Source organism: Lipotes vexillifer, unplaced genomic scaffold (assembly GCF_000442215.2).
Source record: "Lipotes vexillifer unplaced genomic scaffold, Lipotes_vexillifer_v1.1 scaffold535, whole genome shotgun sequence".
In the NCBI taxonomy this organism is placed as follows: Eukaryota; Metazoa; Chordata; class Mammalia; order Artiodactyla; family Lipotidae; genus Lipotes; species Lipotes vexillifer.
The window spans coordinates 942,816-965,539 of NW_006792756.1; the positions used below are offsets into that span (position 1 = coordinate 942,816).

The 22,724-nt window shown below is 41.9% G+C and overlaps 1 protein-coding gene and 1 pseudogene across 1 annotated transcript in view; one reads left to right on the top strand and one right to left on the bottom strand.

Annotated features, from left to right (window-relative positions):
* NCKAP5 (NCK associated protein 5) overlaps positions 1 to 22,724 on the top strand; it is an 876,414-nt gene that overhangs the window by 710,242 nt on the left and 143,448 nt on the right. Inside the window, exons 7-8 of the mRNA XM_007465897.1 lie at positions 8,568 to 8,636; positions 19,755 to 19,793. Coding sequence (XP_007465959.1) covers positions 8,568 to 8,636; positions 19,755 to 19,793 — 108 coding nt within the window. The remainder of the gene's footprint in view (positions 1 to 8,567; positions 8,637 to 19,754; positions 19,794 to 22,724) is intronic.
* Positions 11,764 to 16,183, bottom strand: LOC103069774 (ribonucleoside-diphosphate reductase subunit M2-like; annotated as a pseudogene).

Genomic DNA, 22,724 nt, shown 5'->3' on the forward strand with positions numbered 1-22,724 from the left:
ATTTGTAGTGAGGTGGATGGACCTAGAGTCTGTCACACAGAGTGAAGTAAGTCAGAAAGAGAAGAACAAATACCATGTGCTAACACATATATATGGAATTAAACAACAACAACAGAAAAAGGTGGTTCTGAAGAGCCTAGGGGCAGGACAGCAATAAAGACGCAGATGTAGAGAATGGACTTGACATGGGGAGGGGGAAGGGTAAGCTGGGACGAAGTGAGAGAGTGGCATGGACATATATACACTACCAAATGTAAACTGGATAGCTAGTGGGAAGCTGCTGCATAGCACAGGGAGATCAGCTCAGTGCTTTGTGACCACTAAAGGGGTGGGATAGGGAGGGTGGGAGGGAGACGCAAGAGGGAGGAGATATGGGGATGTATGTACCTGTATAGCCGATTCACTTTGTTATACAGCAGAAACTAACACACCGTTGTTAAGCAATTATACTCCAATAAAGATGTTAAAAAATAATAATTAAAAATCAAAAAAAAAAAAAAAAGAAAATGAACCTACAGACAGGTCCTGCATAACATGTTCTCATTGCTTGGGATCCTGAATTCCTTGAGACGTGAATGCTATTTTATTTGAATTTAGCTCCCCAGTGCTTTGTGCTTGGCCCAGACTTACTGGGCATCCGCAGCTTACTTTAGTGCAAGAGTAATGACATTTTGGCAGTATGCCTGTGCATGTATGGGCACAGAGATTCCTTCTAAGCCTTCCATGAATGCATTCCAGAATGCATGTCCTATTCCTGTGGTGGATGGGCAGAGCTTATAACTATTTCCGGAAATTTTCTAGAATGACAAAATTTGTCTCCAAGTGCACAGCAGCCCTACATGTTGCCCAGGTGTGGAGATGTACCTCTTAAATACAGTCAGTGGGAAACACCCTTTTGCCAGCTGTGCCTCCAACCTGGCCACCACAGTGACCAGACATGATAAGATGAATGATCCAGAAACGCCATAAGTTTTAATGGATGAAGATATACGGAAGGAGATTCAATGTCCAGGTCCAGTTCTTGGTGGATTCAGGCTTTGTATCACTTTACGAGATGAAAATGTGCACGCTTGGATGGCATGCTTTATGGCACGCCCAGCCACTCCCATGATGCTTTCTCCTTAGATGGCTTTCAAAATAGAACAGACTGCTGTGTAATTAAGGCTATTTGGGGCATCTCTGTTTCGCTTCGAAGGCCGAATCTGAACTTTCTTGGTGCACAGAGTGAAGTTGTTAGGATGGTACTGTAATGGGCAACTCGGGTATAAATACGCAGGTATTTAACTGGAGTGTCACAGGACTCTGATTCAGAGGGGCGATCCTAAAAAGGTGTGCTTTCCTGCCTTTGGGGCCCAACCATGATTTTTGAGAAATACCTTTTTCCTGACTTGATTCTGACCTGTTTGCCTTTGCTGAGTTGAGGGTTTTCAGCAAGCTGGGAAGATGTCATTCCGAAAAAGACCAGCTGTTACAGAAGGGAAACCACAGGGATGCAGCCCTTTACACTACTGTGAATTGGAGTTTTTCTTCTGTTTCTCTCTTTCTTCCCTTCAGAAGACATCCTTCTCTTTCCACCTTCTTGTTTCTTCCATAAAACACATGATAAAGCAAGCGTGGTAAAAGCTAACCTTTGGGGAATCTGAGTGAAAGTTAAAGAAGAACTCTTTGTAATGTTTTTGAAACTTTTTTGTCCATCTGAAATTACTTTTTTAATTTAAATATATGCCCCCATATAAGTTTTTAGGTTCACATCTTCACCAGGCCACAAAAAAATAAGTAGAATTTAGAAAAGCCAATGGGAAAGTGAAGCATATTCCGTCTGAAACAGCGGAAGCAAAGGCGTAGCCTGGGGAATGAGACCTTGAACTTCTTGAGATGAACAGGGGCTAGACCTGACCTGAGAGATGGCATATGCTATGTAGCAGCAAATATATGTTTGCATAGATGAGTGGGGACAGAATATAACAGGTGAAAATCCTACAGTGGAGTTGTGATTTTATGTAGAGGAAAGTTTTTTGTGTAGAACTATTCTACCTTTGGTCTGTGGAAAAGGATACTGTCTTAGTCTGTTCAGGCTGCTATAACAAAATACCAAAGACCGAGTAGTTTATAAATAACAGAAATTTACTTCTCTCAGTTCTGGAAGCTGGGAAGTCCAAGATCAAGGCCCCAGCATGGTCACGTCTGGTCAGGGTCCTCTTCTTGGTTCATAGCCATAGCTATAGCCGGTGCCTTCTTGCTGTGTCCTCCCTGAAGGAAGGGGGGCTGGCAACCTTCAGAGCCTCCTTTATGAGGACTCTAATCCCCTTCATGAGGGCTCCACCCTCATGACCTGCTCACCTTCAAAAGGCTCCAACCTTTAATACCATCACATTGGGCATTAGGATTTCAACATATGAATTTGGGGAGGACACAATCATTCAACTGTAGCAGATGTATTAAACACATTTATAGTATAGAAATATTTATACATAATGAGCACATAGAGGATTAATGTAGAGCAGCACTTTAGAAGCATTGGTCCCTTTAATCATTTGTAAGCTCCGGCCAGCATGTCTATTCACAAAGCAGACCCCCTAAGGAACGTAGTTTCTTTAAAACATATATTAATATTAAACATACATTAATTCAACAACATTGTAAATCAACTATACTTCAATTTAAAAGAAATTCACATATATTAATTCAGACCCATTTTCCACAGTAAACCAAAACAATACAGATGTACTCTATGAAGCTCTTCAATTTTATAAAGATATTTAAGGACTTTAGGGATGAAATCAGAAACGTATTTAGATCCCTGCAATTTGGAGCCCTGAGGAAACCACACAGAGCAGGAAATCCTCTAAATCAGAGACTAAGTCTGGCACAAGCTTTTGATTGTTGTGCGAGACCAAGCTGAGCCCTAAGACCTGCTGTTATATTTAATTGAACACTCTAATGACATCCTCTGAGTACACTGCTTTAATAACACACTGATTTAAAGTGACACAACCCATGTTTTCATTCTGTAAGTCTCAGTGGTGACACTGACATTTTCTCTTTCCCCCTCTGCCCCCCCCTCTCTCATCCCTGCCATACAAATAGTCACTGTCTCTTTAAATCACATTTAATTAAGTTTCCTTTTTTTCTTTTTCTGTTTTCTTCCCCTGTTGTCTCATGTTGGTAGCAGGTTAATCCTGAATTTATAAGAAATGCAAATGGATTAAAGAAAATCATGAGTTCAAGACTATTTTAACTTCACCAGCGTAATTGTTAATATCTCCGTCGTCCCCTGGGATATGCAGGATTACATCAATTAAATTGGTCTCTGTAACTGAACGCGTTAACCGTAAATGTGACTGCCATGTCTTTCCCAGCACCCTTAAGGTATTTAATTTGCTTGCCTGTAATAGATTGTCAGAGCAGTAAACGTAAGGCAAGTAATGCAAATGGTGTAATGATGATAATTATCTGAATGGATCGATCGGAGTGTTACTGCAACGTGATATTGTGGGTAAAAGCGAGATACAGACATCCCATATACATTCCCATTTTCAACTTTATTTCCTTACGTATTATTTCCCAAGATTTTTCAAGTGAAAGCAGTGTAAGCTGGCATTGCTGTTCTCTCCTTTATCTCTCCCCATCATCCTCTGTGCTGTTGCCTTATTAAAACCAGCAGACCCCAGGGAAGCTAAATTTCTCCAAAGAAAGCAGTGACTTTATAAAACTGAAATTCTAGCAGTTTCTCCATTATTCATGGTATCCAGATATTTGAACCGGAAGTCGCTTTGTAGATTGGCTAGTATGTTCCCTTCACTTATTAACTACTAAAGAACTGTAATCCCAGAAAGGTTCCATGACTTGTTGAAGGTTACACAGACTGCTATTGCCAGGTAAACTGCAGGGGGTAGAACCGGCCCTCCCACCTGGGCTGGGCGGGGAGCTGAGGGGTTACACCGGCTGCAGGTCTGAAGGGGGTTCAGTGTGACAGGCCAGAGCAAGCCCTGGCGGAACCAACAGCAGGTCAGGAAAAGCTTTCCGTTTAGTTTGGGTGGGGAATGAAATGATGGACCTGTCTGAGGATAACCAATACTTCAAAATCTGAACAGATGATCAGCATGAGGGTAGAAGGATTGGGCTATGTGGCAGATGTCTGTCCATGATGAAAATGGAAAGAACAGTGTAGGATCCCCCCTGAGGGACAGGAGTGTTGGGAGAGGGTTTTGCTAAAACAGGGATTCGAGCCCAGAGGAGAAATGTCGAAGCCAAGTATTAGAATGGAAAGTTGAAGAAGAAACAGGGATTTAAATCCTTGGATTTGAAAGATGACCAGGTCGGGATGATCTGACAGTGGCGTCCAAACAGACTGTTTACTTCAGCTTTTGTGCCCCATCCTGGTTCAGTGACACCACGTCAGTTTCATTGGTAAGTAACAAACGGGCCTAAGTCTGAAACTTTTCATACATCTGCCAAAACAAAAAACAAAACAAAAAAAATTCAAATCATCGAAGCACAAATAAAACCACACGGAACCCACACCTTCTGTGTTACCAGAAAACAGAACACTAGAACTTCAGTTGCTGTCCGCAGAAAAATAAACACCAAATACTGTACCTACAGCACTATCCACAGCGAGGCTGTGTGTGCCAGGGCACGGTGGTAGCAGAGGGTACAAGGAAAGCACTCCCAGAATGAGAAGGTCTGACACCACGAGCTCAAACCTCAGTACTGGCTGTAGGGCAGGGCTTGAAAGTGTACAGGACCTAAGGTGACCATCTCAGCGAGGCCATGATTCTGGGGAAAACGAGGCTGAGAGAAAAGGTACCATCTGAAGATGCGACTGTGAAGGGAAAAAGAAGAGGGAAAATTTCAAGATGCTGTGGAAATAAAAGAGAAGTATAAGACCAGCCTCCCCAGTCATCATCCAGCAAAGAGGCTAAAACAGGGGTGTATAGGGCAAGGGTGGAAGAATAGTACGTGAAAGTGATAAACTGATAAAACAGAAAGAATGCAGGTAGAGAACTGGTAGGAAAAAAGGCGGGGGAACAGTTGATTGTTGCATATATAACAGGAGGGGGGCAGGGCACAGGATGGTAACGATGGTAAGAACAAAGGGAGTGATGGGCCCTAGGAGAGAATCTGAGAGGTGGAAGGGGTGATGTCGGAGGGTTAGGAGAGGAAGTGACACCTCGCTCCTTTTAGTATAGTTTTGACTTTTGGAATCATGTTCATGTTTTCCATATTCAAAATATAAAATGAAACCAATGAGAAGAGGAGAAACTAAATGTGAATACTATCAGAAACAAATGACCTGAACTGAATTTCAAAATAAATTTTCTTTTTTGAAACAATTTAAACATTTTTAATTGAAGTATAGGTGATGTACAGCCTTATACGTTACAGGTATACAATATAGTGATTCATAGTTTTTAAAGGTTATACTCCATGTATAGTTACTATAAAATGTTGGCTATATTCCCTGTGTGGTACAGTGTGTCCTTGTAGCTTATTTTATACGTAGTAATTTGTACCTCTTACTCCCCTTCCCCTATATTGTCCCTCCCCCTTCCCTCTCCCCAGTGGTAACCACTAGAGTTCTCTGTATCTGTGAATCTGCTTCTTAAAACATATTTAAATCTAAATAAAATTAAATTGAGAAAGAAGCAGATGTTAACTTCCTCAGAATTTCTCTGAGTCTCATAAAGAATATTCATAAATGTAACCCTTCCAGCTTCAGTTTCAAATAAATAGTGTAGCCACACTAAGATGTGAGGGGTGAGAAAGAGCCAGTCTGGTATCTTTTGAACGCAGTATTTTTACTATATACCTGCATTCTAAAGAAAAAGCAAATGTGAATTCTTCTTAGTACTATTTTTTTGTGGTGTGACCATTTCGTACGCACTTTAGGTTTGAAGAAATGAGAAAATATAATGATGTCAGCAGCCCATGCTCTCACTCTAGAAGAAGGAAGATACAAATATGAAAAGGGAGGGCAAGGAGGAAGTCTGTGGGGGGTTGTGTGTGTGTGTCTGCACGTGCGTGCGCATGTGCAAGGAGAGAGGGAAGGGAAGAGAGGAAGAGAAGGGAGAAACCCTTCCTTCCACTGAAAGAGACTAGGAGCAGTGATCCCTCAATAGTAATTTGCACACATTAATATCCAGGTCTTAGTTTCCAAATATCATTGCCCAACTAAAAAGAAGCAGGATTCCTTGGAAAAATGGCTGCTTTCAGGGATGGGGCACCAGACAAGCAAAATGGGCACAGAACATTTCCCTGGGCCCAAAAAGAAAGAACATGTTTTTTTTTTTTTTTTTTTCTTGCGTTATGTGGGCCTCTCACTGTTGTGGCCTCTCCCATTTGCGGAGCACAGGCTCCGGACGCGCAGGCTCAGCGGCCACGGCTCACGGGCCCAGCCGCTCCGCGGCATGTGGGATCCTCCCGAAACGGGGCACGAACCCGCGTCTCCTGCATCGGCAGGCGGACTCTCAAGCACTGCGCCACCAGGGAAGCCCAGAACATGTTTTTAAAATGAAGGAAATATGTCAAAGGGCACAGCTTAAAGAGATTCACCTTCCCAAAGCTGAGAAAATTGAGCATCAGAATAAATACTGAGAGTACAGACATAGCCCTATGAATAATAAAAAGAATCCATGTATTCATACTGATAAATAAATAGGAAAAACACTTCCTTATGACATCATGCAAACTCGTAAATGTAGGCAGAAGAATGGTAAAAATCATCATTTTCAACCGAAGTAATTGTTGATCCAGGCAAGATTCATGGGTGGTTGCTAAAATAGGTAGATAAAAGTTTGATGCAGAATAGGAGATTTTCATAGTCTCAAAGTACGTGCCCCCAATTTACTTATTAATTCTAAAAGGAAAGATAGTAAATTTACAGTGGAGAGATTTGGAAGACTCCACCTTAACCAAGTGATCAAAGTTAACATGTCCAATTATGGGACAAATGGACATGACACGATTCTGATATGATGCACTGAGAAGGACCCAGTATCATTTCTGTGCCATTACTGCCAGGTGTGCAGGAGGAAACTTGAAGGAAACCCAAATTAAGGGACATTCCGCAAAATAATTGCCCTCTACTCTTGCAATAAAAAAAGGAAAGGAGGGAGGGAGGGAGGGACAAACAGCATAGACGACAACTCTTCCAGATTACACGATCTTGGATGAATGACAAATAGATGATTTGTCATTCATCCAAGATCGGGTCCTGATCCTGGAGAGCATTCTAGGTTGGAAAAAACTTTTGCCATAACGACATTATTGGGACAATGGATGAATTTGGAATGAGGACTATAGGTCAGATTGTGGTGCTGTATTAATAAACACTGTATTTCCTGACTTTGAAAACTACTGTGGTTGTCTTCGTTATTGGGAAATACACACAGAAGTAGTTAGGGATAAAGAGCTTACTCTCAAGTTGCAGGAAAAAAATTGAAAAAGAAAGTGATACAGGAAATGTGGCAAAATGTTAACAATTGGTGAATCTAAGAAAAGGGTACGCGGCAGTTCATTGTACCATTTTTGCAAATCGTCTGTAAGTTTGAAATTATTTCCAAAAAAAAAGTTGAAATAAACTATAACGGGAAAATGTGAATCTGTGTACCTCCTAAAAATCATACCATAGTTTTGAAAAAAAATGATCTAAAGGTCTGTACGCCCACTTCTAAATGTCAAGGAGGGCTGTCATGAGGGGTGGGTAGAGCCAGGTTTCTTTGGGAGATTGGGATGGTGATCACTGTGGCAGCCATGGGATGGGTTAACTTATACAGTTCAGGATTCAGGTTGGGGCCAGCAGTGGCCAAAGTGAACCCAGGTCACCAGACACAGAGGGCACTTTTCATGCCACCATTCCATGCTTCTTCTAAAACCTAATGTGCTTATACTGTATACTTTTGTTCCCTTATTATTCTGCTGGTAACCTAGTAACCATATTCAACCTAGGATCCTACAGTAACTTATTTAACATTAAGGTACCTACAAGGCTCTTAGGAGCAGGAAAGCAGTACTTTTAAAAAGGCAGGGGGAGGGGCGAGGGACTCTTAAGTATGTTCAGTTCTTAAATTTCTCATTATAGTCTCATGTTCAAAAGTCATTGATTAACCAAGAACACAACATGTTGAGTTTGCTTTTGGAATTACGCTTTCACGAATTTACCTGAGGTTCTCTTCTGTGACCTAAACAAATACCAGGTTGTGAAACCGTGACAGGTCTTAATGAAGTGGATTAAGGCATTTCTTCCATTTACATTTTCATAGAATGAAGTAAACATTATAATCTTTTTTACAGAACACTCTCGCATCAGGCCATGATTTGATTTTCTGCCTGTTCAAAATATCAAGTTTTGCATTTCTTTAAATGCTAATGCCTTTTTGTGAACAATAAGACAGGAGTCATCCCTGAGAGATTTATAATAGTACTTAGAGCAAACTCGTCAAAGATCCTCCTACAAGAGTGTTTCGGATCCTGAGGAGATATATTTAGTAACTGTATTGAAGATGTTGTCACATAACACAGCATTTCATTGATTTATCTGTATTATTTTTGTATCTCTACTGCAGGCGGAGAATTCAGCGTTGGCTTTGGAAAATGAAAATCAAAGGGAACAGTATGAGAGGTGTCTTGATGAGGTAAGGGGAGCGGGGTGCTTCTGGATAAGAGGCTGGACTGTTTAGGATTCCCTATGTCAGATCTTAATATGTGTCTATTACCGGTCTCCAGAGAACATTAGCATTTTTGCCTTCAAAGGAAGGCTGTAAACATGGTGAATGTGGAGAAGGAAGGTAATATGCTTGGTGCATAGGTTGGGAGATGCTTCACTGTATGATAAATTCGTCCTGTCCAGTAAGTGTGATCCCAGCCCGTGAATGAGAAAAGCCACCTCAGGGCATGCTGCATCGCCTCCAATTGTATGCCATTTCTGAAAAAGCAAATCCTTGATAGAGTGGGTGGGGACGATGTTCACAGTTGGCAGCCAGAGGGGAAAAATCAGTGGATTGAGAACAAGGCAAGAAGAGAAAGGGAAGTAAGGAGGAAAATTTGAGCAGAATGGAAGGAGACAGGGCCACACGCCTGAGTAAACTGGAGAAATGTGATTCGCCGACGATGAAGAGATGACGGCACAGATGGTGGGTGGCTCAGAGTTCCTGAGAGGGGAGGGAAGGCTGAAGTGTATGCAGGGCCCTGGTTTTCCCCTCAGCCATCCCCTCACACGGCGCCAGGGATCGTACCACCCATCTTTCTTATGTCATCCAGCCCGGACTGGCCGTTGGCCTCCCTGACAAGCTCTTATCTGGAACTTGGTTGGTGATTGGAGTTACTCATTTGATGGGATGACTTCTCTAGTCATCTGCCCGATACCCTAAGACTTGAACATATTCTTCTAAGAGATTATGTTTAAGAGCTGTTACGATATAGCTGACGGAGATTTTAAGAAAATAAGAAAAATTACATTCAGTCAAGTGCTACTACCTTACCAGTGGAAACTAGCAATGTATCTTCAGTCTTTGCCTCTTCACTAACAATTGGGAAAACGTTTTCCGACAAACGCTCTTGAACTTCCTTCCCCCTTCCCTCCCCCAGTCCCCCCCCTTGATTGTCCCTGAAGGTGATGGGTTAAATGACAAAGAACACAGGTTCAAATCCCAGTTACGGCATCGTCACCTCCGCCATGTACTCCTCTCCTCGCTTGAAACTAGAAACGCTGTTTCCTTCAGAGTTCCACCTGTGCTGGATATTTTCCTACACCAGTGCTTCTTGAAATGGGATCCCTGGGCTGGCAGCATCAGCCTCATCTGGGAACTTGTTAGAAATGCAAATTCTTAAGCCCCGTTCCCAGCTGTAGAGAATCAGAGACTCTGGGAGTGGACGTGGGCCTGGCTACGATCGATCTGTGTATCAGCAAGCTCTCCGGGTGATGCTGTTGAGCCCTGCAAACTAAGAGCCATTATCCTCATAACACAGACCACTTTGCTTCACAGTTATTTGTTGAAGAACTCTCAAAATGTCCCCAGAAAACTGTTTAGCTATTTAATATTTTGTTTCACATCTCCAGCCATATGTATTAGTTACTCAAGCAAAATGGTGTTTGCACTCCTCTGCCCTGTCAAGACTTAAAAGGACTCTGAATAATCTTTACACTGTCCAAAGTTAAAAGAATCACTCAAGTAAGTTGACATAAAAGGAGTGGTGACTCAGTCTCTAGTGAGGCCAGTTCAGCCCCCTCCCCCCTGTTCCCCAGGTACTTGGTCCAATCAAAGTTTAGGGCAAGAAAGACCAAATAGATCCAAGGATATTTAAAGGAGCAAATATTGCCCTTGGGTCATATGTATTGATCAGCATATGACCTTTAACCTCCTGCACAGAAATTTCCAATGAGACTCAATCTGCATTCAGAAATCAAATTTATGTGAATCACACCACAGAAACTTCTTAGTTGTCCCAATTTTCCCAGAAGTCATCCCTCCTCATCACTCAAAAAGCTCCCAGCATTCCTTTCTGGAAATTCACAGCCTGCTTTCTGTATGTTCTCTATGCCTGCATTCCGAAGGTGTCATTAGCATGTGTCTGGTGAAACCGAAGTTTTCACCCACAAAATCATTTAGTATAAAGTTTCCACTGAAGACAGAATTTTCAGAGGGGGAATCCCACTGTACTTTTTTGTTGTTGTTCTTTTATTTGACATGAGAACGGTTTTATTTAAATCATTGATCACTTGTGCAGTACTCAATATTAGGACTTTGAAATGATTTAGACAAAGTCTGTTTCCTTTTAACAGATTAAAAAACCGAATCCTAGTTGGCAGAAGCGAATGCTCGCATCACACAGCTAATGGGAGGTAGAATCCTAAAATCTGCTTCCAACTGCCACCTGTACCTGACAACGCCAGGCAAAGTGTTTATTTTTGTGTCGCACAAGTGTAAGGACCATATAATCTGCATTAACTTTATAACAATAAGTTAAAAGGTAGAAAAGGGTCCCATATTACAGAACTTTTTAAATTGACTATTTTACCATTTATATTAATACAATAAATGAAGAAAACTGACAGCAGAACAGGCCAGTGGTCAGCCAACACACAACACAGTGTGTTAACAAACATGGCCAAAGGATCGGTGTGTGTCATGCATTACCTTCCGTGTAACATATTTTTTGGAGGGGGGAAGGGAACATAAAGGTGGATTGATTCAAACTAGCCCTATTAAATATATCTATTAAGTTTATACTTCCTTCTGAAATTAATATTTGAGTGGAACATGTATGAATTATTCACATAACACCAGCTTTCTTCTGAAGTTTAAGAATCCAGCAGATGATGTTCACATTTAGGCAAATCCTAGGAGCAGTTGCACTGAACAATATCCACTCAATCAGTTATGAACTGCAAAATGATACTGGGTAAGTATTTCAAAGTATGAACTACAGATACGATATAAAAAAAAACGTATAGTAGAACAACTTTCTAACTTTAAAGTACAAATGGTTAAGTCACCAGTACCTACTTACACACAAATTAAACAACATCAGAATAAACACTCAACTTTTAGGAGAAGCAGTTTCAGTCCTGGTTTTACCACTAAATAGGAGAAAGATCTTACGTGGGTCCTTTCATTCAAGGATGATTTGAAAACCAATTCACAAAGTTAATATCTTGGATCCCAGCTAAGAAGACTCTTCAAGGGTCTTTCCTACTAACTTGAAGTTGGGGAACATACAATTTGAGAAATTAAATGATGCCGCCCCTCGTGCACACCCAGGTTACCCACAGTGAATCCGGATCACACTTCGGTTCCTAGTAGCCTCTTTGTCTTCGATCCGGCGCAAGGCCCAATCTGCCTTTCTTCTTTACACAAGGCGTTGTCTCAACGGCGTTGAAGAGGAATTCCCTTTCTTTGGAATCTTTAATGTAAGTGTCAGTGAGGAGACTGTACATTTCAGAATGTATGTTTTCCATGGCAATTTGGAAGCCATAGAAGTAACGGGCTTCCGTAATCTGAACTTCTTGGCTAAGCCGCTCCACCAAGTTTTCATTTACTATGCCATCACTTGCTGCAGAGAAAGCCAGAACACGTGAAGTGAAATATCTCTCCTCAGGCTTCAGGGCTTCCCAGTGCTGAATGTCCTTGGAAAGGTCCACCTCCTCAGCTGTCCAGAAGGAAGCCTCCGCTTTCCTATACACCTGCCAAACATCACGGTATTCCATAGGAAAGATGACAAAGCGGCAGGGGGTTTCTTTCAGAAGAGTGATTCATCCTCCACCCTGGGGGCAGATGGCTTAGGGTTCGGCTCGGCGGGCTCCTGGCAGATCCTCCTTGCGGTCCCGCTGAGCGACGGGGGAGTGTCCTCCCGGCCCGCCAGGCTGAGCCCCTTCATAGGCGAGAGCTGGAGGAGATGCTGCTGATGCAGGCCAGCGACAGTGGCGGGCGGGACGCCAGGTGGGGCTGCATGCAGGTCCTGGGCCCTCCGTCCTTAAGTGCAGAAGTTTAACTGTTGCCAAAATGGGGATCTGCGATAAAGATCCACCTGTGAGCAGCACAAGTGTTCTGTATTCATGAATCCCGGCTCCTGATTACACATGCCTGTTGTTTTGTAACTAATTGCATGAGGGTAGACAATCCATTTCCATGCCTTGTAAGAGAACACTCTCAAAGGGGTAGTTGAATATAGTAATAATGCCAACTGGAAATTCTTTTCAAGGCTTTTCATACTAATTAGACAAACTAACAAGGTAAGGCCTCATGTAAGTTATTTCCTTGCTAATGGGTTTCATAAAACATACACAGGTGGATAAAATGTAAATTTGAAGTGTTCTTCAATCCCTTTTGTACTGATTGTTATTTTCTGGGAAATGAACATATTGAGGATTTGGGGAAAGCACTTGGGAGTCAGAGACTCCCTCTGTGTGTTCTAATAAAAGGGTGTGTTTATTCAGAAGGAACAGACACACATCCATGGATACACACACACAAATGCATGCACACACATTGCCACTTCATCACAGCTTCTACTGCCACCCAACCCCTCATCTCCTTGCCTTGCAACACAAAAGCAAAACCAAGGAGCAATCTTGGTTTTTTTTTTTTGGAGGTCGGGGGCATTGGAGGTTTTCATGTTTGTATCTAGCTTCTTTGTCCAGCCGTTTGACAGCTTGCTGGCAAGCAGTGAAGCGCTCTTTATTCTCAGTATCACTTTGGCCAGTTCCTTTAAGACCAGCTTATTCTCAAGTAGAGAAGATAATGACACATACCATCTCCTCAAACCGCTGCCTTGCTTTTAGATGGATTCAGCTGTATCCTCCAAACCTTTATGGGATGTCAACCTCGCCCAGGCCCTGGGATCTCAAGGTACCCCCAGCCTAGCAGGAGAAGTGAGGGGCGTGGTTAATCCCAGAGGAAGGAGGTGAGGGAAACTCACAGAGGAAACAGGCTATGCTGGGTCTTGGAGAATATACAGCACAGTCACCAAAGGACAGGCGGAGCAGTGGGCGGGCGGGCAGGTGGTGAAGGGGGCAGAACTGAAAGGGCATCTTTAGGAGAAAGAGCTGGAGCAGGTGAAGTCTGAGATCTAGAAACGTGAGTGGTTCTCACTCTTACTGGCACATTGCACTTAACCTGGGGAGCTTTAAAGGAACCACTGGCTGCCACCGCCCCTCAGAGATTCTGATCTGATCTGATTCTGCTCTAGAGTGGAGCCTGGGTATTCAAATTTTTTAAAGCACTCCAGGGGCTTATAATACTCAGCCAACATTAAGAACCACTAGCCTTATGTCTCTGAATGTGTGCTTTAGAGGGCATTTTCAGAAAGCATCCGTAAGAGGATGAAAGCTCCACCAAACTGGTTGTGATGATACAAGAGCCATGTGGACCCATGTGGGAATTGAGTTATTTCCTATTCCTTAACAGTGTCTGAGCAAAAAATACACCGTATTCCAGTGTTCCTCAGAGTGTGTTTCTGAACCCCTTGTGCATCAGAAAGATGTCTCGATTGCTAAAAATTTGATCCTCTGATCTCACTCAGCTGCTCTTAAGCAGAATGTAGGGTGAGGAAATTGGCAATTTGAATGAATTTCCCAGGCAAAGCTTTTGCACACAGAAGTTGGACCTGCCTCCCCATCAGGCCATCCGAGTTGGACCAGGGTTCGTAGGCAGCCAGGGTGCCGTAGTATTTAAGTTCTTCTCTGACTTCTCCGTGCTCTACACTTCAGAGCACAAGGGCAGGGAAAAGCAGAGCTCTGGGTGTAGTTCAGAAAAAAAGAAAAAAGCATCAGAATTTCTTTTAAACCAAGGCTAACGAAAGGCAGAAGCAGGTTCAAAACAGTTGTTCCTTTTCTTTCTGGTTCCTATGCTATACGGCAAGACTGGATTGTGGAATCATTATCAGATACTGTCATTGTATAGCCCACATCTGGGAACCTAAGTCATCTTTAAAATCAATATCTTGGGGCTTCCCTGGTGGCGCAGTGCTTGAGAGTCCGCCTGCCGATGCAGGAGACGCGGGGTCGGGCCCCGGTTCGGGGAGATCCCACATGCCGCGGAGCGGCTGGGCCCGTGAGCCATGGCCACTGAGCCTGCGCGTCCGGAGCCTGTGCTCCGCAAATGGGAGAGGCCACAACAGGGAGAGGCCCGCATAACGCAAGAAAAAAAAAAAAAAATCAATATCTTGGGGCTTCCCTGGTGGCGCAGTGCTTGAGAGTCCGCCTGCCGATGCAGGAGACGCGGGGTCGGGCCCCGGTTCGGGGAGATCCCACATGCCGCGGAGCGGCTGGGCCCGTGAGCCATGGCCACTGAGCCTGCGCGTCCGGAGCCTGTGCTCCGCAAATGGGAGAGGCCACAACAGGGAGAGGCCCGCATAACGCAAGAAAAAAAAAAAAAAATCAATATCTTGGGGCTTCCCTGGTGGCGCAGTGCTTGAGAGTCCGCCTGCCGATGCAGGAGACGCGGGGTCGGGCCCCGGTTCGGGGAGATCCCACATGCCGCGGAGCGGCTGGGCCCGTGAGCCATGGCCACTGAGCCTGCGCGTCCGGAGCCTGTGCTCCGCAAATGGGAGAGGCCACAACAGGGAGAGGCCCGCATAACGCAAGAAAAAAAAAAAAAAAAAAAAAAAAATCAATATCTTGATAAGTGTAGATGGAAGATGATCCTGCTTATGGCTCTCACATGCTTCAGATGTCCATTTCATGTTCATTTCGTGAATGGATCATAAAATCAACAGATGATCTACTTCTTGTACCTGCTCTAGACTCTAATCACCACAGACAGCACCTATGTTCTCGTTAGCATTATCTCTCCAAGATCCAGCACAATTCTTGGCCCAGGCTAGGTCACTTAATGCATATTTGTTGAATAACTGAATGAACGAATGGAAATTATCCGCAGCAAATTAATTTCCAAATTAGTTTTCACTGGAATCCCATATATAAATCTCCCCCTCTCCCAGGGTCTTACAGGATTTTTTTTTTACAGAGTAAATAAATAATATAGGTGCTTAGTGATTTTTATTTATACATGCATTTTACATACACACACACACACACACACACACTTCATCCCTTTACAAATAAAAGCCCTTCTTTTCAAACCATCCTTCCTTAACTGCTTACCTGAAAATGTGTTTTAGTTTCTGAAGTTTGAATGATTGGATTCAGATTTAACGTTTTTGGGGTGACTGCTTTTGATCAGGTACTGCCCAAGGTGGTTTCTCTGATGATGTCTATCATCTCATGCTTTTTTTTCACAATTTTAGAGGCAGACGGTTCCCCTGCTTGACAGATGAGAAAAATCAGGTTGCTTCCCCACCCCCATACGTATCAGTGAATGACCAACACAGGCAGTATTTGAACCCAGGTCTTTTTTGTCATTCTGCCCCAGTGCTCTTCCCACCTGCCCCCAGCTGCCTTCCTACAGTAAACCAAGCTCAGAAGCAGAGAAAACTTCTCCAAAGCACGTTTCCCAAAAGGTGCGCTTTAGCGACCAGGTTTGTACATTACCTTGCTGACCTGACAGTGGCTTGGCATGATAAAGTAGCACATGAAAGGGTGAGAGCAGGGCCACCAAGCAGGAGGACAGGACCGTTAAGCGTGGTGTCTGCTGAGTACCTTACGCGCCCCACCCTGGACCCCATCCCCGACAGTCTTCAGGATGTGGTGAGCATTGGCTCCCTCTGGAATAAACTCATTCATCCTCAGGGACTGTTTGGCAATAAAGTAACAGACAACCCTGCAGCCCTGATTCTCCTCTCTCTGCCCTCCCCCCCACCCAGATCCCTCTACATCTGACAGGCAAGAAGAACAAAGACGTGTGTGGGTCACAGATGAGCCAAGTGTCAGAGGAGCTGGCTTGTCTGAGAGAATTGTTACGGAGAGGAAAGGAGAGATGTACCTGGCCGCTCTTCTTGGCACCCCTGTTCCTCCCGCCCGGCTCCCCCGCTGCCCACACCCCTGCTCTTCTTCTAGCTTCAAAGAGGGAGGTTTCCACAAAGAGCCTAAGGGAGGTTGTCGAACAAGCCAGGGGCTTAAGGACCGACTGTCACCTTTGCTCAGCGTGTCTCAGGTCCCCATGGCCCAGCCCAGCTGGTCTTTTTTCTTTCCTTGGAGAGGAAAGCTGTCAGCTGACACTAGAAGGTATTTGTTCTCATTAGCTGGGCCTGCCAGGGTGTGATTATTCGCAACCCGATTGCTAAGGGCAGGATGCTATGATGAGGGCAGGGGCCCATTCCAGGGATCATCTTGTGAACCTATTAGAGGTTGCAGGCACAAGCTCCAAACAGTTGTTCTGTTGATGCATCGGGGAACCTGAGCTGTTAAAAGTAGTAACAAAACCCAGGAAACTATCTTTAGAAACAGTACCAAGGAAAGCATGTGTATCACATGCCTGCTTTTCTGCAAGGAGCCTGTGAGCCCTTCTGGGTAATAGAACCCCATGTCAGTACGTAAAGAAACAATGCATTCGTATATCTTTGTTCAGTTTTTAGGTAGAGCAAACAATTGTCCAAAGTACGTGCCAAAAGGAACTGTATCAGAGATAGAGTCTATAAGCCTATAGGGCAAACATATTGGATTGCAAAGATATAGCATATTTACTCCTACAGGCTCTTACAGATAAGGTATTCGTTTATGACTCCTGCTAAATCATGTAGAGAGCTATTTTATGCGACCACTGTGCCACAGACTGGTTTAAGTGAGGGACCAGTTCGGAGGAAGAAAAGAAAATATTGATATTAGGCAGTTTTATGAGGATGTAAATCAAATCTAAAGTTTGCTATCCAAAAGAATTAAATTATTTATGGTATAAATTAAGTTTGGTACATTGTTCCTGATTTAAGCAGCATGAATAGTTCAATTCTTCTGTTTTTTTTTTTAATTTGCAAGAATAAAATAGATGGTATATAGTTTGACTTTAAATTCACAGTTACAAATTGAAATGAACATTTAAAAACTGAAAGATTTTCAAGATTATGCTATTGGTCAATTTGTGTCGGCCAAATAACATTTATCACCATTGTGATCATGTATAAATAAAGTAATAAAGGAAAAAGTAATGGCACCAGTTACGAAAAATACGATTTATTTTGGACTATGATAGTTCTTAGATATGCTTCTTTAACTTGGGCTGGACTAAAAAGCAAAATACCTAAGAATACTTTTTCTTCAAAACTGTAGTTAGTTTCAATGAAAGGCCTTTCTTTTTTACTTAATGTCAACAATATAAATTTGAAAAGGATTCTGATAGGGGAAAAAATCCTTCTTGTGCATACAGTTCAATGAACCAATTATAGGTAATCTGATTCTAGTCATTTACTGCTTGTGGTGTAAATGTCTGCTAACCACAAGTTGATTGCAGCCTGTATTTTAATTTTCAGTGAGGCTTACTGGTGGCTCACTGTCATTAAGGATATGCTATTTTGTCAATATTGAGTTAAGAAACAATTAAGCCCCATGAAAACATTTTTACCATAATCTGTTCCCCTATACTAGACAGAGAAATGAGCACACACAGTTTAGCATCATCAAAAATACATTTGTTATCAAGAGAAAGAGAAGGTAAAAGTGTGGTCCTCAGCCTTGGGTTGAATGTGAGAATTACCGATATGATTACATGATTACACGATTATCACACTTATAATTGTGTTCTTGCCAGCCTCCTACCAGTTATGTTCTCTTTGAAATGAAAGAACACATCCCAGTCATAGATACTCTGCAAATTTATATTGAATAAATGAATGAACAGAAATACCTTATATTTAAGATATTTAAATATCTGACTCGGTCTTTAATGCTGTCAGTTTCAGTTATCACACTAAATGTTTATAGTTTATGTATGTATCGCACTAAATGTTTATAGTTTCTGTATGTATTGACTAAAAAATTCCACATAATTCACCTATCTACCATAATTTTATCAATATTAGCCATATGGGTACATAATTTCAAGGTTGTGGTGAAGTTTAGTGACTCTTTGTGAAGTGTTTTTGAAACCTGCAGGTGAAAAAGAAATCTTAGTGTAAATACATGTAGAAATGATGAATGGTTATCTGGAGAAAATGCCAGATTCTTGAAATATCACGGACATGTTATTGGTTTTTCACATGGCCATTAACTGGAATTGTGTCGCATGCCCACTCCTAAGCCAGTCGCTGAAAGGGACTGGAATAACCAACACTGGCTTAGATTAATCAAGATTCACCTCCTTGGGCTCAGAGGGGCCCAGCTTCTCCTGTTGTCACAAGCTGCCTGATACCTGAAGAAAATTAGAGTTCTAGCAATATATTAGTGACAGTTATATTTGGTTGTATATTAGAAGAAACTCAACATAACAGTGCCTATTTTATTTCTGTCTCATATACCAGTTCAGAGATAGACAATGCAGCTCCATGCATCATCAGGACCAGGCTCATCCTATTTTTCTGCCCCAAAATACTTAATATGTGACTTCCATTGTCAAGGTGGCTGCTGAAGCTCCAGCCATCACTTTCATATCCCAGCTAGGAAAAGAAAGAAGGATGAGCCCCCTTTTTATAAGAAACTGCCTATAAGTCCAAGAAAATAGACTGCTAATAACTCATTGGCCAGAAGTTAGTCACACAGTGACAGGGGAGGCAGGGAAATGTATTTGGATGTGTCCAGCCAAAAAATCAGTGTTTGTGACTTAGGAGGAAGGGGCAAATGGGGGATAGGGTAAACAACTATCAGACTGTATCACAGGTAACAATGACAAGAGGATGGCGTAAAAGAAGATGTGGAGTAGGAAAGCAGAGCGTATAGGAAAGAATGAGTTGCCCCTATTCTCCACGATTCCACCTACCCCTATTGCAAGTAATTTTAAGCAGTGAAATAGTCACACAGCAAAAGAATAGGAAGGAGAGGCAAAGGACATTGTAAATCAGCAGTGTAGAAACTGTATACAGATAATTAGGATCGTGTTTTACACTATCATTTTTTAGCCTTCTTAAAGTACTTTACATATGAAAGGATATTACTTTTCCAAATATGGAAATGTGAGAGTCAAGGTATGAATGATCTTTCCAGCCTAACTATCTTAATTAGCAACAAGGTCACCTTTGGAAAAAGCGAAGTATTACCTAGAAGGAAAGGCTTATTATGAAAAGAATCAGGTCCTCTGGAGCTAGAGGAAAGAGGAAAATAAGGAGCTAATTAGCTAGAGTAAGCTGTGGGAAACTTATTGATATATCAGAGTCCATGCATATAAAGTCTCATTATTATAAACGGCAACTCTTTTCTTTATTTTTTAAAGGTAGCCAACCAAGTTGTGCAAGCTCTGCTCACTCAAAAGGTAGGTCACTTTCTGGCTTTATTATTTTCAAAGTACTTATGTGAATGGATTGGAACTCACATTGTCAAACTAACAGAAACTATGATTGATAGCTGCAATACTTTTCTATTTATTCACTTAGGTTAAAATTGTGTGCGTTTTAGATGGCATATACAGTAACATCAATGACCAATAGATTCATAAAATTTAAACTCTTGGGAAAGTAATAGAAAGCCTTTTGAAGATGAAAGATTTCCATGGGCCCACCCAGATGAGTAGCAAACCTATCATTTTTATTTAGTAAATGCAAACATTAAATAAGTTGATGGATTCCTCTGACTCCTATAAAATGAATAGCCTGTGATGGGCCGCATTAACAGAGGCCTAAAATTCAGCAAGAGATCTTTGAGGTTAGGAAGTTTGTTTAACTTCTCTGGACCTTAATTCCTCTTCTGTAAAATAGGGATAACAATGTCTACTTCCCAGAATTGCTGTGGTCGTCCTATAAAACGGAACATGTAGAGTTGTTCCCCCAGGAACACGTTTGTGGTAAAGATAAAACAAATGGTGGTATTATATACTTGAAAGTTGCTGAGAGTAGATCTTAAGCCTTATTATCACAAAATATAAAAAGAGAATTAACTATGTGAGGTGAGGATGTGTTAATAATTTTGATCTTGGTAATCATTCTACCATGTAATGTATATCAAATTATCATGTTTTACACTTTAAATATATACAATTATATTTATCAGTTTCTCCTCATAAAGTTAGGAAAGACAACAAATGGTGATTTCTCAGCCTGAAATTTCTATACCTTCTCCTTTGTCATCTTCTTATTCTGCCTTCAGATCATGTTATTGGGGCAGAGTGGGTAAATGCAGGTAGTTGCCCAAATTTGGCAGGTTTGGTGAATTTTACTGAACCTTTTGCATCTCCTTCCATGATGTGTCTGAGAGGCTAAATTCTGATTCCTTCAAATTTTTTTATTCTGATTTACCTCTCTGTGAGATAGATTTCCTCTTTAAAAGAAAATCTTAGATCATGTGGCATGTTCAGGAGGATGTGGCTAAGGAGAGCAAAATCATTTATGACATTTTGATTTTTTTTAATTGAAAACAATTTTATTAGGGGTTTGCTACTTCTCATAAAGGTACTTAAATAAATATTATTTTAAATGTATACTGTAGAGGCATTAGAATAATATTTTTGCTAGATTCTCTCCCCCAACTACTTCTGTCAAAATATCATGCTTGCTGCTACAAATGATTTTAACTGGTTCAGATTTTACATTAACATTACATAAATAGAGATTTGAGCACATTTATTAGGTTAGAATTAGGTTCCATTGTGAGTAACAGAGATCCAAAATAATGGTGGCTTAAATCAGATAAAATAAAATAAAATCAGTTATTTATTTCTCAGATCTAAATATACAGGTGGACAGTACATGACTGGTATGATGACTCTACTCCATAAAGTTGATAGGGTTCCTGGCATCCAGGCTTCCATCTTATTATGCTGCAGGATGTGGCCTTCATTTCCAGGGTTACCTCAGTGTCCAAAATGGCTGATCTAGCTCCAGTGATCACATCCACATTTCAGCCATCAGGAAGAAATGAAAGCCAAAGAAAATGAAGAGGCTAAAAGACACACACCAGCTGTCTTTTAAGAGAAACTTCCAAAAGTTTTCACACCTCCCTACTTATATCTCCAAGAACAGAACTTAATCACACATCCACACCTAAGGAAGCTGACAGTGGAGTCTTTATTCTGGGTATGTGCCCAGCTGAAAATTGATTGTCACCTTATTGTAGAAGAAGGGTCGAAACAGATGTTGAAGGGCAACCCATGATTTCTGTCACAATGTATTTGAATGCCTTTTCTTTTTCAAAGGCTTTAATTTCTCAACTGCTTTCCTCCTGTTAGAAACTCGACACTCATTTCATTACAAACCTAAGGAATGAAGGGGCACTGTTGCAGCTCTGTGTGTAACTGTTGAAAGACTTCTCATGCCTGTCTTTTTTAATGGTGCCTCAGAAAAGAGACAAGAAAGCTGTCTGGTACAATATAAAGGAAAATGGGACCTTTCAGGTCAGCCACAGAAAATAGTAACTAGTAAACAGATAAATCTGCCTTGGTACGGTCAAGCAGTAAAGACACAAAAAGATATGCTACTGTGAGATAGCATACCTCAGGGATACTGTGAAGCAGGCAAAGATGCCTGGGCTTGGGCTTCCCTGGTGGCGCAGTGGTTGCGAGTCCGCCTGCTGACACAGGGGACACGGGTTCGTGCCCCGGTCCGGGAAGATCCCATATGCCACGGAGCTGCTAGGCCCGTGACCCATGGCTGCTGAGCCTGCGCGTCCGGCGCCTGTGCTGCGCCAAAAAAAAAAAAAAAAAGATGTCTGGGCTTTCAGAGATTCCAAAAGAATCATGTTCTGCAGAAACATGCACTTCCCAGTTTTTCTAGAGACTGTAGAATTGCTACAAAAAGACAAAAATTTCTTTTTAATTAAGAGCACAGTATAGGAAATAAAATGTACTCCAAAAGCAGGTGAGAAACCTAATTCTAAAGAGGGATGTAGCTGGCACAGAGTAAAAAACAGAAATCTTGAGTGATTTATCCAGGTCTCACACACACACATAAAATCCTTGAGGTAAAATTATAGTCATAACCATACAGTTTTGGACTGTATCATTTATTATGACACAACGGCAAATCCGCCATGACTTCGTATCCTCCTCCCTGGGCAACCAAAAAGGTGTTTTTCTGGCATACCAGGAATTGGCTCCGATAAGCATCTTGAAGTTACAGAGTGTATTTCCTTTCCAAATACTGGTAGAAAAAAAAAATTATTTCCATAAATTTAGCAGCTTCTGTTAAATGTACATATCATGTCCTAGTCAAGTAATTCAATTTATCTCAAAAATCTGCGAGTTCTCTTAAGA